This window comes from Arthrobotrys flagrans (genome assembly GCF_004000055.1).
Source record: "Arthrobotrys flagrans strain CBS H-5679 chromosome Unknown unitig_9, whole genome shotgun sequence".
NCBI classification, from domain to species: Eukaryota; Fungi; Ascomycota; class Orbiliomycetes; order Orbiliales; family Orbiliaceae; genus Arthrobotrys; species Arthrobotrys flagrans.
Window position 1 is genome coordinate 416,292 of NW_027137551.1, and position 16,235 is coordinate 432,526.

General features: G+C 46.5%; 3 protein-coding genes across 3 annotated transcripts; 2 read left to right on the forward strand and 1 right to left on the reverse strand.

Moving 5' to 3' along the window:
- Positions 1-407: 407 nt before the first annotated feature.
- DFL_005503 (uncharacterized protein) lies at positions 408-2,838 on the reverse strand (the record flags this gene model as incomplete). Its single annotated transcript, XM_067634773.1, has 6 exons — positions 408-429; positions 489-494; positions 569-1,512; positions 1,626-1,936; positions 1,992-2,084; positions 2,136-2,838. The coding sequence occupies 6 exons, from the start codon at positions 2,836-2,838 to the stop codon at positions 408-410; spliced, it is 2,079 nt and encodes a 692-aa protein (XP_067489269.1).
- A 3,665-nt stretch (positions 2,839-6,503) lies between these two features.
- DFL_005504 (uncharacterized protein) lies at positions 6,504-11,089 on the forward strand (the record flags this gene model as incomplete). Its single annotated transcript, XM_067634774.1, has 5 exons — positions 6,504-6,594; positions 6,708-8,577; positions 8,635-9,889; positions 9,956-10,983; positions 11,050-11,089. 5 exons carry the CDS (start codon positions 6,504-6,506, stop codon positions 11,087-11,089), a joined length of 4,284 nt encoding a protein of 1,427 aa, XP_067489270.1.
- Positions 11,090-13,646: 2,557 nt separating this feature from the next.
- Positions 13,647-14,696, forward strand: DFL_005505 (uncharacterized protein; the record flags this gene model as incomplete). The annotated part of the gene is made up of 3 exons (XM_067634775.1): positions 13,647-13,792; positions 13,855-14,228; positions 14,302-14,696. 3 exons carry the CDS (start codon positions 13,647-13,649, stop codon positions 14,694-14,696), a joined length of 915 nt encoding a protein of 304 aa, XP_067489271.1.
- Between the last annotated feature and the right edge of the window lie 1,539 nt (positions 14,697-16,235).

Genomic DNA, 16,235 nt, shown 5'->3' on the forward strand with positions numbered 1-16,235 from the left:
TTCTTCCGTCAGTATGCAATGGAGTTTAAAAATACTAGTTGGGGACCTCCTAACTACCCTTTCTTTTAGTGCATTTCTATCACATTAAAGACTGCGAAGTTATGTTTGATATTTCAATTTCATTGACTCCAGTTATTATATGTCCCTAAAAGTATCTTCAAAAAAAAAGATAAAAATAAAATGGAAAAAGACTGCTCGCGATGTTACAAAACTGAAATCGTTGAATAAATGAATGGAGAATGAGGAGATAGAGGAGAAGGGTGGGTTGGGGAGAAGAGAATAGAGGAGATGTTAACTATGTACTTTTGAAAAGAATACGAGGATTAACCAAGTAGGATTAGAAATAGAACAAAATGCGAGAAAATGTCACAGTTTTTTTTTATGAGTTTGTGGATATTAATATTTTTTTAGGGTTTTGGATATGAAGTTCTAGAGTAAAAATTAGTGTCATAGTCGTTTAATGCGTTTTCGAAGAGTAAATACCGTACCTGAGTCTGAATATTATTGAGCTTCATGAATCCTCCCTAAATTCCACGTTTACTCCCTTCCGCGTCCCCGCCTCAAGTACTCCCGCGCCTCCCATTCCTCCTTCTCCTCTGTCAGCGTATTGACCTTCTTTTTCAGCAACTCGTACTTCGCGCTTAATAGTTCAAAGTCCCGCTGTAAACGCAAGTAATCCGGATGCACTGGCGCATCAGTTTCGGCATCTCTTGGGGTACCATTGCTTACTGTGTCGCTGCTGCCGCCAAAGGAGGAGGTGGGGGGAGAATCAAACCGCGGCTCGTCACTCTCGACCGTCATCAACGATGTCTTTCTCGCCTTCGTTCTGCGTGACAGTTCTTCGGCATCTACAACAGGAGACAGGCTTCGACGGTGACGCTTCGATTCGCGGTGGTGCTGGACGAGGTTATCGTGGCGGGCAAAACCCTTGCCGCAGCCGAGTTGGCATCGGAAGCGGAAGTCGTTGTGGACTTGGGCTTTATGTTGCCAGTAGTCACGGCTGAACCTGAATGGGGCCTTGCAATGCTCACAGACGTAAGGTTGTGGGTGGGAAGAGTCGTTAGAGGATGTTTGGGAGCCTTGCTGCTGAAGGTCCCGGGGTGCTGGAGATGGCGAACGAGGGCCATTAGTGTTCGGGGACTGCGTCGTCGATGGAGCGAATCTTGTGATGTTCGGCGATAGAAGTCCCGTCTTTTCGTTGAGGAAGAGCATGCTTTTGTCTGGCGTAGTCGTCTGTGTGCGGTTTGTGGACCTTTTCTTGGAGCTGTTGCTGCTGCTGGGTGCTAACGAAGCTGGACTTAATGGTGCGGTTTGTTCGCTTGTTTGATAACCTGCTGTTCTAGTTTGTGTAAATGTTTGGTCGAATGTGAAGTTTAAGATGCTATTGATATCGTCGGCGTTAAGCCAGTCGAAGGACATTGTGGGGTCAGATAGTGGGTAGTTGAGTAGATCGTTGCCAAATGGGATTTGGTCGAAGTTATGGTGTGCCTCCATGTTTGGAGCGTTGGAAATCTGCGTGGGAGCGGAGATTGCAGAGCTTTGTTCGTCGAAACTGGGAAAGTCTGTCGAGAAGCTGCTGTAGAAGGAATCTTCTTGAGATTGGTCGTTGTTTTCGTTGGAGTTACTTTCCATGGGGGAGTTATATCCGGCCATTCATGGAAGACAAGGGATGATGGAGGGGTAGGTAGATTTTTCTGGTATCCCGGGGCCGGCGATACCAATGCGGAGGGTTTTGAAGATGGGGGCTCTTTAGGGTCGATCGAATAGTGAGAGTGGCTTTCTACACAAGTGGTAGTATCCTCTTCAGTAGTTCGACGACGGTCGGCGGAGGGTTTTGAAGATGAGGGCTCTTTAGGGTCGATCGAATAGTGAGAGTGGCTTTCTACCCAAGTGGTAGTGACCTCTTCAGTAGTTCGACGACGGTCGGCGGGCCCGCCTGTATATTGAAGTTAGTAAATGCCATAATGTAGAATCTTTGAGGAATCGCTTACGTATTTTAGTTACAATGCTAGCCGGGAACCTATTGAGGAGCGTATTCCAAAATGTTCGGCGCGAACGGGAGTGGTTTGGAAATCCCAAAATGCCTATCATTGGTTTAGTATTTTCGGTGCATAGATATGACAATTGAATCTTACCTTGAGTCGAACTCGGAATTGGGAGAGTGTTGGTTATTTCGTTAAAGCCATCTATAATTTTCGATATGTGCGGGCACGGAGATATTAGACTGGCAATGATGGTCTGGATGTATAACCCAGTCCAGCCTGACAATTTCCAGCCAAGTTCGTCGGCGCCGCAACGAGAAAGTGGAGATACGGGCAAGAAGCTAAGAGTAGATAGTTCCAGATAGTCGATAGCCGAATAACAATGCTGATTCGTCTTCACTATCTGCGTTAATAGGATCGATGGATTCCAAAGTGATAGTTTCCCCAGAGCAATAGACGTTAGCTCAGAGAAACTTCTCAGATTTTGATCGTTGCCAAAGTTCGTATCAAGGGTGATGGTCTTCCCGTTGAGACAATGCCTCTTGAAATCATCGCTGCTGTCATGATCCATATTTATGATATCAAGGACATCTCCTATACCGTCACTATTCTTCCATCCGTTGCCCTGTTCCTCCCTTCCTATTCCATGCGTAGCCGTACTGTGACAGCTCATGCTTCCCATTGATACGCAACGGGGGTTATCTTCCTCTTGAATCTTGGCCTTGACATTGTCGATAGTAAACTTCCTCCCGACCTTCCCACCATCCACACCAGAAAATCCGCAAGCAAAATACACGGGGGCAGGGCAAGGAGAGTAGATGCTGCCCGAACCCGGGAAATCTGATGGTATGTCCATCTTGATGGTCTTTTTCCTCCGCGCGAGAGAAGTATCTGGTAAATCCTTCTTTTTATCGATAGAAGGATAATTGCGAAAGAAACAAAAAATGAAATCGTCTATCAAATGCATGTCCTCAAATTGAAATCGAGTTCCAAGGAAGATGTCAATCATAAACTTGAAAAAGAAATAAAGAAAAAAAACGTGAGTGGATGAACTATTAGATCAAAAAAAGAAAAACGGCCTTTTTTGGTTGTTTCACGAACTCAATTGGTGAGCCTGTGATTTTTTTTGTCCATTTTTTTTAAGGAGTTGATAGAACGAATAAAGCAAATTGATGATTATAATCGTCCTGGTCGGAATTGGTGATGTTTTGCACTTTTCGAATCTTGATGAGAAAAAAGCTGCTTGGCGAAAGAAAGGAAGAGGTTTTGGTTTGAAGCTGACTCAAGGTCCCTTTATGGGGTTTTCGAGGAACGCCTTTGAATCCCCAGGCGGCCTGACATTCAAGGCTCTGACTCAAGCTCTTCGCCATAAGCCTCTCGTAGGGTATTTCCAGGGTTACTATTGGATGGATCTGACCGAGTTAAGCGAGAGAGCGGGGCGGAGTTTGGTGGCTTGAAGAGGCAGACAAATGTGGAGGTAATTATGATATCACCGGATTGGGGCCCATTGGTGTTTCAATGTCGTGTATTTGTGACTTCCCTAAAATAGCTTATCTCTTGCTTGGCAGGTAGCGCCACAAATGCACCAGCCACACCACGACTGGGAGAGCAATTCGCTTTCCTCTATTCGTAATTTTCTAGCAGAAAATCATATCTTAGCAGTATTAGACGTGATTGGCCAATCGACTGACCACGAACAGATGCCCGCGAAGCAACAATTTAGAGCGGTAATAACCTCAAGACCAACTATAGTATAGAGCCTCAGAAAGGCGCTCAAGACAATGTAAAGACAAATAGCCATAAATTTATAAAAAAGACATTACAGGCCTTTGGCCTTCGTAAACTATAAAGCCCGAGACTCCTTGGAATATATCGAGCACTCAAATATATTTTCATGTACGCGAGTGACACAATTGATTGAATACAACTTCATATTAATATCATTTAAGTACTCGCCAGGCTGATTTTTTTTTTTTGAATGTTCGCCTAAATTAGATTAGCCAGCATCTTTAGAATCGAATTGAGCTTCTAGCTATTGGTCAGGTTGCGAATTACATAAGCGATTTGCTTGAATGACCAGAAGCTCCCTCCATCCATGAGCCCGAAGATTTATATAAAGTATCAATCCGCCCAAGGCCGGTTGGCTGGTACATAATCTTGAGGTTTGGCTGGGAACCCGAAGCCAAAGGCCGGAAAAACTCCAAGCCCAGTCTTCAAGGTGACGACGCGATCCGAAGATTGCGGTGCCAACTGTCTCAGATATTGCGCAGTAGTGGGTCCCCGAAAGGATACCTGCAACGCAAAGAGCGTGCGACATCAATTTCACTGCATGGGCATCCAATGTTATGCTATTAAGGATATTAATAGCCATCATGAACTTGAGATGGTCTTAACTTCGAAGTGTTTACTACATCGGTAGTTACTTAAGTAGATAAGTCAATATGAATATAAACGGATACTGGTACTATTCACTACACAAAAATACCTACTCTAAGAGCAATAGCCATGCCGTACGCACATGGGCAACCCAACGGTCCTATCTATGGCCACAGTTGTCAGTAAGTGTATGTTCGGGGTGTATCGCGTCGACCTGGAAATCAGCGACACACGGTAGATCCTCAACACCTGTTTATATTAGAGCACCGTATATATCGCCATATACCCTGTAAATGCCCCATTATTTCGGAGACACTGATGTAAAGGCTTTTCCCATCTCTTCTTCTCCTCTTCCCTCCACCTACCCCCCATCAACCTATCTCTACCTCATCCTCCCGTTCATCATCATCACCACCTCCGACTCCTCCTACCCTTCGCACCGTTGTCTATGATATAAAACAGAGCATTAGTTCTTTTCAAACCGCTTCCTTCCTGTTCCGTAACCCCGTTTTCGTCATTATCGTACCTATAGTAACTGCTACCAAGTACTAAGTATATCTTGCTCGTTTCCTCACATCCCTGCTGAATACGCGTGCCGGCCATTCCTGGTTTACTGCCTCGCAATTGGCTCGGGCCAATCGACGACAACGTGAGATCCAGTGTAACTTGCTTGTTTGCTCGCCTGCCTATCTTGCCTGCAGCATTAAAGGATACCTCGTGCTAGCGGTCAAGTGCACTCTGCGTCTCTGCACTGCTCCCGGATATCAAAGCCAAGACATCTCACGTCACGTCTCAAGTTGGTACGTATGCTTCAGCCCCTTGCCAACGCAAAACGGCTTTTTCATGGTGAATTGGGCTGACGTTTATACGTTTGCAATGGTACCCTGATCAAGATATCGGTCGAAATCTGGGCCAATTCCACCATCTTTTCAAGGATTGTATCCTTCCCGTGCTTCCCTTTCCTGCTGGTACCCAAGTCCGTGCATTTGAACGAGGGTCTCGGCACTGTTCGTTCACCCCTGCTGGTGCTTTGCAGTTGCCGCCACTTTTCCACGGACGAAACTTTCTCCTTCATTCCTCGCTTCGGCATAGCCTCTGAAACCCCGCAATTCTCGCCTCTGATTTTTCTGCTTGTGCCTCTTTTTTCAAGCAAACAAATTCTCCATCCCGTTGGAGTTTGGAGATATATCTGGCTTCTTTCTTCTTTGCTTGCTTGCATCTGCAGTGTGCGATCTAATTTGAGGGTGAGTTTGCTCCTGATCTCTATTAATCCCGCTCAAGCTGCTCCCGCCATGCTGCATATCCGGGCAGGTATTTTCCGTCCAAGCCATTGAATCTCGGCTACCTCCTGTTGGCCGCTTGCTGTTACGTGCTTTCGGTCCCCCACGGCTGGCAGGCTTCTGGTCGAGTTACGTCTCTGGCGGAAACCTTCTTCTGCTGGTATCCGGCCTGCCCTGGTTCTTCATCCCTTCTTTCCCTGCACCATCTACCTTCAACTTCGTAACCCCTCTTTCCCTCCTTCGCCCATTCTTTAGTTCGCCTCATCCTCAATCCTCGATTCCCGCCAGGGGTTTCGACTCACACTGATCTTCTCACGTAGCTGTGGTCTTCACCACATATTAGAACGATTTCTCTCTTCCTGACGACGCGTATACGATCATTTACGCACGACTTCCTTATCCCGAACATTTGAGACAACCAAGCCATCACGCTACCCTTCAACCAATTTGATAGCTCTGCTAGCGATCCTTTAGCAAGCATTTTGTCTTTTCCTCTTGCTGTCAGTTAGCCTGGTAGGTGAATTTACCCCTCTTTGTGACGAAGTTTGGAGATACGGCATGCCGCCAGCGTTCTGCCGTCAACATCGGCTCTACCATCTCGGCTTCTGCTTTCTCGGCAGTCGGTTCTCGACCTTGATATCGCAGTCGTAGCTCATCGAGAGGGGCCACTTGTTGTAAATATCTTGCAATACAACACCAGTGGCATCGAGGTTGCTAACGTTGTGCTCGTTTCCTCTGGTTTCTCCTAGAATACAGTCTCTATCAACAAAATCTAGAAAAAAAAGATAGCTATCACGCAATTCCCCAACTGTCCTTGTCACATCTTCGATTCGAACGTTCCTTTAATTCCTGTTAAACGAACATTATGGATCCATCAAATCATCCAATCGGCCCTGGCGGGCGCCGCCTTCACATTGGGCATAGAAGAACTCCATCGGAGATGACGCCGTTCATGGGTATGTCCCCTCGCCGCCTCCTGTTCTTGTGTTGATATCGAAGGAGGGGCGTAGCTCCACCCACAACACATGATCTGTTGATGGTTTGAGGCTGACAGATTTTCGTTGTATAGCTCAGCAACTTCAGCTCGGTATTCAGACCGGACAGCTCCCCACTGTTGAACAGCTCGCGATTCAGCAGCAGATTGAGCTTCTCCAAGCTCAGCAACAGCAAATTCTTGCTCAGCAGCAGTACCTTAATCAACACGCTGCCCAACAACAACAGCAAGCATTTGCATTTGCTCAGGCTCAGGGGTCGAACCTAGGCCAAGGACCTGCGTTCCAATTCCCACCGCCACAGCCTCAGGGTATTCCAACCGGAATCCCAAACCAACCTGCTGGTAATCGTAGACAGTCAAGCATCGTCTCCAATGCTAGCCAAAACCCTGCCGGTGGTCCTCCACCAGCTCCATCTTCGGGTGCGTCTAACTTTGGTGAATTTTCCATGCCTGGCTTAACTCATTCCAACTCTACTGGTCGGAGCACCGAAGGCGGTGGCACCCTTCCTCGCCGTTCCGGTGGTAGTGGTAGTGGTCATCAACGTCGCCATTCGCTCGCTCTCCCGGAGGCCAAGAAAGCCGCCGAGCTCGCGCAGCTGGCTCGTAAGGGCGGTGGTACCAGCCCGGCACCAGGTAGTTCGCAGACTGGTACCTTTCCATTCACTGCTGGTGGTGAGAAATCGGCAACGACTTCGGGTACTCCAGATGCTATTACGCCCTCAGCCGAAGGAGCCGGGGCAGCTAAAGACGGAGAGCCTGCTCCTGCCGCCACCCTTGCTTCCACCTCTGGAAATGTCAGCGGTGGCCTTCCGACCCGCTCCCGTCTGAGTGGACACGGCCGTAGCCACAGCATGGCCGTCGGAAATACCAAGTCACCGCTCACTAGCGGTAGGATGGGAGGTTTCCAGTTCCCCGCTGCTCAGTCTGGTACTAATGAAAATGCCCCACCTGGCGATAACCCCCCCACTCGTGAACGACGCAGTAGCAATGCTGGCTATGGTGGTGGACACGCTCGTACTCCCTCGCGTAACTTTGAAGGTAATTGGCGTCAGCAGGCCAACCCACCCTCTGCACAGGACCCAATGCCACAGGGTCAGCAAAACCTCAACACGTTCACCCCAGGACACCGCTCCCGTGCCTCCGTTGGCGGTGGTTCGGTTAGTAACATGGGTGGTATGGGGCAATTTCAATTCCCAGGTCAAGCACTCGGAGTAATTCCAGGTGCCCCACAATTAATGTTTAATCCTGTCAATCCAGCCTTGTTGAATGCCAATCTGCTCCAACAGCAGCAACAGTTCAATATTCAGCAAGCCGCCGCCCAAGGCTTGATTGGTGGACACAACCTCGCTATGGTTGGCATGGGAGGCCAACAAAATCCTTTGGCTAATCAACAACAACAGCAACGAAAGACCCTCTTCACTCCCTATCTCCCACAGGCTTCCCTCCCTGCTCTGTTGAGCAATGGGCAGCTTGTATCCGGTATCATGCGTGTTAACAAGAAGAACCGCAGTGATGCATACGTCGCTACGCAAGATGGTTTGCTAGATGCCGATATCTTCATTTGCGGTAGCAAGGACAGAAATCGTGCTTTGGAAGGTGATTTGGTTGCAGTTGAGTTGTTGGACGTCGACGAAGTCTGGGGCCAGAAAAAAGAGAAAGAAGAGAAGAAGAAGCGTAAGGATATCTCCGATACTAGGACCGGCGGAGATCGACCAAGCAATTCTGCCTCTCAAGGCGACGGACAGGATGATGGCAATGGTGGTGGGCTCCGCCGCCGCGGTTCTCTTCGTCAACGGCCAACCCAGAAGAAGAACGACGATGTTGAGGTTGAAGGCCAAAGTCTTCTTCTCGTCGAGGAAGAAGAAATTAGCGACGAACACAAGCCGTTGTATGCTGGACACATTGTAGCCGTCATAGAAAGAGTGGCCGGACAAATGTTTTCGGGGTAAGTTTTCCCTATCCTGCTTCGCCTGGGTCAATATTCGTACTGACAGATATACAGTACTCTTGGTTTGTTGCGCCCTAGCTCCCAGGCTACCAAGGAGAAGCAAGAGGCCGAACGTCAGGCTGCTGGACGTCCAGCTGCACCTGAACGTCGCGAAGAAAAGCCGAAGATTGTTTGGTTCAAACCTACCGATAAGCGTGTTCCTCTCATTGCAATTCCCACCGAACAAGCTCCCAAAGATTTCGTTGAGAATCATCAAGCGTACGCGAACCGGATTTTTGTGGCATGCATAAAACGCTGGCCGATCACGTCGTTGCATCCGTTTGGTACTCTCGTGGAGCAACTTGGTGAAATGGGAGACGTTAAGATCGAGACCGATGCCTTGCTCCGAGATAACAATTTTGGTCCTGACGAATTCAATGATGCTGTTTTGAAGAACGTTGGCTTCGATGAGTGGAGTGTTGAGTCTGAAGGAGAAGCTGCTGCCAAGCGCAAGGACTTCAGAGACGTTCGTACTTTCACGATCGACCCAAGCGGTAGTGAAGACTTGGAGGACGCGATTCACATAAGGAAGGATCGTGATGGCGTTATGGAAATTGGTATCCACATCACCGACGTCGCTCACTTTGTTAAGCTTAACTCCTTGGTCGACCGTGAGGCAAAGAAGAGAGGCATTGGTGTCTCTCTCATCAATAGGAACGTCCCAATGCTACCACCTAAGCTTGCCGAGGGTCTTTGTTCCCTTGCTCCAGGTGCTGAGCGGTTCACCGTTTCTGTCGTGATCAAGGTCGATACCGAGACGTGCCAGGTGTTGGAGGACGAAACCTGGATCGGCAAGAGCATTATCAAGAGTATTGGCAAGCTGTCGTACAAGGACGTCGATAGCATTGTCCACGGCATTGACGTTAGCGGTTTGGACGCTGGTCTTATCGAGGACGTCAAGCTTCTGCAACGGATCACCTACAAGTTCCGCCAAGACAGGTTTCAAGCCGGTGACATATCCGTTCCTGCACTTCGTCTATTCTTCCAGCTTGACGACGAGAATGTTCCAGTTGAAGACAACCTGTTCAACACCACTCCTTCGCATGAGATTATCGAGGAACTCATGATCAAGGCCAACACCTATGTTGCTGCCAAGTTGCAAGCTGCTTTCCCTGAGAAAGCCATTCTTCGCCGACATGCGACCCCAATGAAGCGTCGTCTCGATACCTTCGCTGATAGAATGAACGCTATCGGCTACGATATCGATGTCTCGAGCAGTGCTGCCTTGCAAAAGAGTTTGTTCAGGATTGAAGATGAGGATATCCGCAAGGTAAGTTTGGTTCGACGCTCAAAAATATGCATGTGATTATCTACAGCGACTAACATCGAATCTTAGGGTATGGAAACTTTGCTCATCAAGACCATGCATCGTGCCAAGTACTACATTCCGGCCAAGGTCCCACAAGAGTACCGATCCCACTTTACTCTCAATATTCCAATCTTTACTCACTTCAACTCCCCAATTCGTCGCTATGCGGATATCATGGTTCATCGTCAACTCGACGTCATTCTTAATGCTCCAGAAGGCACTACACCAGATATTCCTGAGGATGTTGACACGCTTTCCAAGGCTGTTGAACAGTGCAACGTGAAGAAAGACTCCGCTAAGAATGCACAAGAGCAGAGCGTCCACCTTGAGCTCTGCCGTGTCGTTGATCGCCGTCGCCAGGAAGCCGGTGGTGAATTGATCTGCGAAGGTATTGTTATCTGCGTCTACGAATCCGCTTTCGATGTCTTGATTCCAGAATACGGCTTTGAGAAGCGTGTCCACTGTGATCAACTACCCCTCAAGAAAGCTGAATTTGACAAAAAGAAGCGGATCCTTGAGCTCTACTGGGAAAAGGGTGTTACGAGCTCCTCGTTTGTTCCTGAGGATGAGCGTCCTAAGCACGCAGGATCCATCCGTGCAGCCAACAACGCGGCTGCTGCTAATGCTGCCGCTGCCGCTGCCGCGCAACAGAAAGAGAAGGAAGAGGCTGCACGCCGCGCTACTGAAGCCGCTACCTTGTCCGCTGATGCTGTCGATGCCCTCTTTGACGATGACGACGTCGATAACATCGATGAAAACGACGTTGCGGAGGCTATTGGAGGCGTTTCTTTGTCTGGCGAATCTACCCGCCCGACCCAAAGCATGCCAGGAAGCCCTACCAAGAACCTGGGTCAACAGCCACATCGCACCCGAAGCGACCCCAAATTGTCGGTTACCGCTGCTAAGGATAAGACGAAGAAACAAAATATGAACTCCAAGGAGTTCTGGATGCCGTACTGGAGCCTGAAGGAGGATGGCAGTGATTATATCCAGTACATCCGAGAGATGACCCGGATTCCAGTCATTTTGAGGGCCGAATTGAGCAAGAGTCCTCCGTAAGTTACTCAACTACCTCCCCCTCCTCACTCTCCACAATGGTTGAACTAACTCATGAACACTAGATGTCTCACCACCCGCACCATCAACCCATATGCATTCTAAATTTGGATGGATAGACGATAGAAGTACATACTCACCGCTTCGATTTCACGGACTGACGTGGAGGAGATGTTTCTTTTTTCGGGTTGAATATATTCTTTCTTTTCCTTTTTAATCACGTTTTACGAACATGAGCTAGCATGATATGACATGAACAAGGATCGGGATTTCTTTTTTCTATCGAGTAGAGATAGATGGAGAAAGGAACTTACCGAAACCATTACGATACTGATCTCTTTTTGTTTCTTTCTTTTCTTTCTTCCTCATCAAACTTCGTTGCTCTACTTTGTCTCTTTCTTTTCATGTTTACTCAACCGATCATAACGTACCCGCTACTATGCGGTGAAATTATTAAGACGGAGGAGAAGTAGGAGGATACTTTGGTTTTTCTTCGTTTCTGAATGCACATACCACAGAACTGAACGAAGAACCTGTTGGTATGAGAATGTGTGAAGCGATCTGATTGGAAACGGGATGTTTATTACTCTGATGGACGAACGATAAGGAACGAAAGCGTAGCAAGCGATATTCGATCTCTAGCGAAGCTTTCTTTTAGGCACCATCATGGTGGATAAATGGAATTCGAGGAATTGATAATATCTAAAATAAATCCGAATGTTCAGCCCCTTCCGCAAAACTTAGCACTTCCTAGTATGATTGCGTAGAAAAAATAGACCGGGCGAGCCAAACTCAGTGGTTTGGTGCATAGCCACCCGTCTGTGAATAGTCAGATTGCATTCAATGACGGCGGTCAGTCCAGTGCCTAACGGGAATCTTTTGATAAAAGAGTGGGTATAGTGAAAACTATGAGAGATACGGCGGGGCCGAAGTGGTGAACATCCGTGACGGAGCCGGAGCCAAGTATGTATAGTTACAGTCTGCATGAAGCCGTACCTGCAGCCGCATGGCAGATGCGTAGCTATGCATATTTAAATGAAACAAAACGCCCAGCCTGCTGTGTATCACCAGCCACAGGGTTGACAGCAGGAAAATCCTAAGAACTATGCCCATAGGGGATCTATAGAGCTAGAATGACGAGAATACCAAAATAGTTATTACAGACGCGTACGCTATTATCGACAATTCTTTTGTAATAGCATATCAATATTTTACCGGTGAATAGATTCACCGTTCTATGACCATGAATTCGAAGAGCTAGGACCAAAGGGCGTCCCGAGCACTCGAGTTTTATCTCCGTCTGTTTGGAAAAGGTTTCTCCATGGCCACTGATTCTGCACAGCCCAGATTATAAACGTGGATCCTGCGCAACATTAATTAAAAAGAGCTGGTCCGTTTTGTTGAAAAAATAATTCGATTGAAACAAATCGCTCGGTATTAACGTTTGCAAGACATGGGGATTCTATATATTTCACGAGATCCCAAAGACCCGTGAAACGGAATCTGAACAATGTTTGCGACAGGCGGTGCTTCAAGTTTCCTGGAACTACTCACTTTTTCTTTTTGCGTTGCGGGCGACGTCAAGACAGCCAACGTTTCGATGGATGTTTCGGCTGCCCGAAAGCAGGGTGCTTTAGCGACACCTTTGACACACCGATAACTTCGCCATCCTTTTGGGTGGGCAAATCGTCCCTTTTTGTCTGTGATCTCAGTGGCTTTCTTCGTTTTGCTATCCCGAAAAGGTGCTATATCGTATGCCTATTAAGGATGTTTCGACCCAGCCCATGTCCCCTTCTGGCCTATGTTTCTTTTGCTAGGAGCAGCGGGCTCTTTCGTATACGCCGTGCGCCGACGAAACGAATCCGCTGTTCCCTAACTAATGGACTTTGTTCTGTGTGCATTTCATTTGAGCCCATGTCCATGTACTCTAGCTAAGGAGGTATCGAAGATTCCTAAGCTACCGTCCAGGGCGGCGCTAAACAAAGATCTGAGCTTATCGCCATCCCCAATGCTTAGCATAGCATGCCTTTTTTTTCAGTGGAGAACTTTTTTTGTGAAAAACCCCCTTGGAGATGTCACACAGAACGTCTGGGCATTAGATTTATTGCGGTTTGGTAAGAAAAAGGACCGTCATGGGAGGACGTAACTATATATTCCCACATCGTCCCGTTTTCTAGGGAATCTTCCTTTTTGTTTCCCTTTCTTTCTTCAGAGCCTTGGACTCCGAACCTTTTGTCGTTTAAACAAAAAAAAGAAGACCTTCGAGCCTGGGTGCTTGGTTTACGTTCTTTTCCACTCTCTTTATCTCTTCATTTCTTTCCTCCCCAAAAAGACTTCGTCATTCATTTTTTTTTATCCCAGGAGGATTCAATATTTTTTGTTACCTTTTTGATATTCTTAGGTCTAATTCTCTAATATCACAAAGTATAATTCGACTGGATCGAGGGTTCTTTTTTTTTCCAACTTACCTCTCCTATACTACTTTCTTTTTTTACGACACAGACAACGCTTTATATTAAAAAAGGAAATCAGAATATTTAAGACTTTGAGAGTCCTATCTATTCGATTCTACTTTTTTCCTTTTCCAGGTTCAGAAACTTCAACAAACTCTCCGGTCTCTAGATAAATCTAAGAACGAAGTAAAGTAAGAAGAATATACAAGATGGTCTCCTTTAGATCGACACTCTTGGCTGCTGTTATCGGTGCTGCTTCTTTGGTTGGATTGGGAGAGGCGATACCGCACAGGCTGCCAACTTTTAGCAAGAGACAGGCTACTGGTGCTTTGACAGATACGGATATCTTACAATTGTAAGCTCTTTTCACAATCCTCTAATCTTGATATTATGGTTTTCTAACAAAATATTCTTCAGTGCCCTTACGCTGGAACATTTGGAGGCTGCATTCTACTCCCAAGGTTTCGAAAAGTTCCCCGAAGCCGACTTCTCTGCCCTCGGTCTCTCACCCGCACAGATCACTGCCCTCAAGAAGGTTGGAGAGACCGAGGCTACGCACGTCACAGTTCTCACGGATGTACTCACAAAAGCTGGTGCCAACCCTGTTCAACCGTGCGAATATAACTTTGGATTCACAACAGCGGCGGATATGGTTGCCACTGCGAAGATTCTCGAGGCTGTCGGTGTATCTGCGTACCTAGGTGCTGCGCCGTTGGTTTCCTCGAAGGACGTTTTAGCTGCTGCGGCGAGTATTGTTACTGTTGAGAGTCGGCATAATACTTTTATTCGAGGTATGTCTTGTTATATCCTTTCTTATTGATATGTCATGATACAGGTTACTAACTACTTTTTCAATATCCACAGCCGCCGCAGGCGTCGAACTCCCAGTCCCACAAGCCTTTGACTCCCCCCTCCCCCCTCAAAGCGTCTTCACCCTCGCCGCTCAATTCATCAAATCTTGCCCCGAAGGTTCAAACCTCGGCTTCACTGCCTTCCCATCCCTCGTGATCATGAACTCTCAAAGCATCAAGGCCGGTACCCCTCTCAACCTCGCCAACGGTAGTACTACCGGTGATGCTAAGTTCTGTGCTTTCACCGCCGGTGGTGTCGGAACTGTCTTTGTACCACTTGCTGAGGGTTCCTGCACCGTTCCTGCAGATCTGGCTGGTGAGGTTTATGTACAGCTGACTACTAGTGGAGATGGGAATCAGCTTGATGAGACAGCGGTTATTGCTGGTCCTGCGGTTATTAGTTTATAAAGATATTGCACGGAAAGGTCAATCTTATTAGTGCACTACCTTCTCCCCCTCCCATTCTTAGCCTTCTTTTACTTCTCTTACTTCGATTTCACATATTTATGGTCAACCTGTTCCTTTGGCTATGATATCTGGATCGTTACTTTTTATTTATTTATTTATTTGTTCGATTGTATGAAAATTATTATTTGGAGTTTTTATTCTACCCTTCGATCTCCCTCTCCCTCCTCCTCCATTTCTTGTCCCCTTTCTTTTTCTTTGTACCTTTTTTCTCTTCTTCTTTTATTTAAAGATCAAGCGATATGATACCCAACGGTGTAATAATCAAATATATATACAATTATTTTTGTCAAAAAAATATCAACCATGGCTTTGCGGTAGGATATCAATATCGACTTCTTCGCTCCTATTAATTAAACTTATTTGAATTCATCACAACGTGACCGCATTAAAGTACCATCAATTCAGGCACTCGTAAATTTAAGAATTGTCAATGCAAGAATATTTGTCGTCAGATGTTTCCGCTCCCACCCTTGATATATGTGCGCGGTCGGGTCTCGAATCGATCTCGCGTGTGTTTCAAAGTCCTTTTTTTGCGCCCAATTTGGACACACATTTGTTTCTTTGACTATTGGGGGGAAACCACTACGTCGATGGATTCACGGATAGGGGGATTTTCGATTAAAATCGATACCTAGATCTAGAATTGAGGATACCTTTCTAACCTGAATCTGAATCTACCTTAACTTGAATTTGATACTGACTTGGTAATAATAATGATATTTTCCCCTTCTTCGCAGTTTCTTTGGTAAGATCAAGCCTTTGACACTATTTAGCAACAGCACGCTCATCGTAACCATCAAATATTACAAGACAAAAAAAACAAGACCATGGCACTGTAAAGAAGATAAAAACCAATTCAAGTACATGTACAATTTGCCTATAATATACCAATAAACAGGAAAAATAAGGACGAATTCGAAATAACGCCGAGGGATTTATGCAGCTTGCTTGCTTCGATAAAAATAGTAAAGCTTTAAGACGAAGGAAAAACTAGGAGACGAAACGAAAAAAAAAGATAATACAATATCCAGATTATGTAGTAGATAGCTTCCAAGTAGGACGAGAGAAGTATTTTTTCAAGCAACTAAAGGCGGTGATATGTTTACTTCCTCATGTTTTTTGGGGGATTTGTTTTGGGTGTGTTACTGCTATTAGTCTGTTTATTCAGAGGAGTGGGCCGGAATGGTGGAACAAGGCCATCGAAAAGGGCTGAAGTCGATTAAGAAAAGAAACTGGTACTGGGGTATATGATGGTGCCGTGGTAAGGACTGGATGAGCCGATATCGAAAGGAAGTACAAGAACGAGGAATCCGTAGGCGCCGTAATTGATGCAGTGACTAAAATCGAAGAAGAAAAAAAAGAAATAAGGAAAGAGTAAGAGGGATGGTTAAGAAGAGGAGTCTGGAGTAAAAACCATCCCCATGCCGGCTCTTTCGTATAATTGTTTCTTACCCCCTGATGTCCAAAGTAGACGAAAGA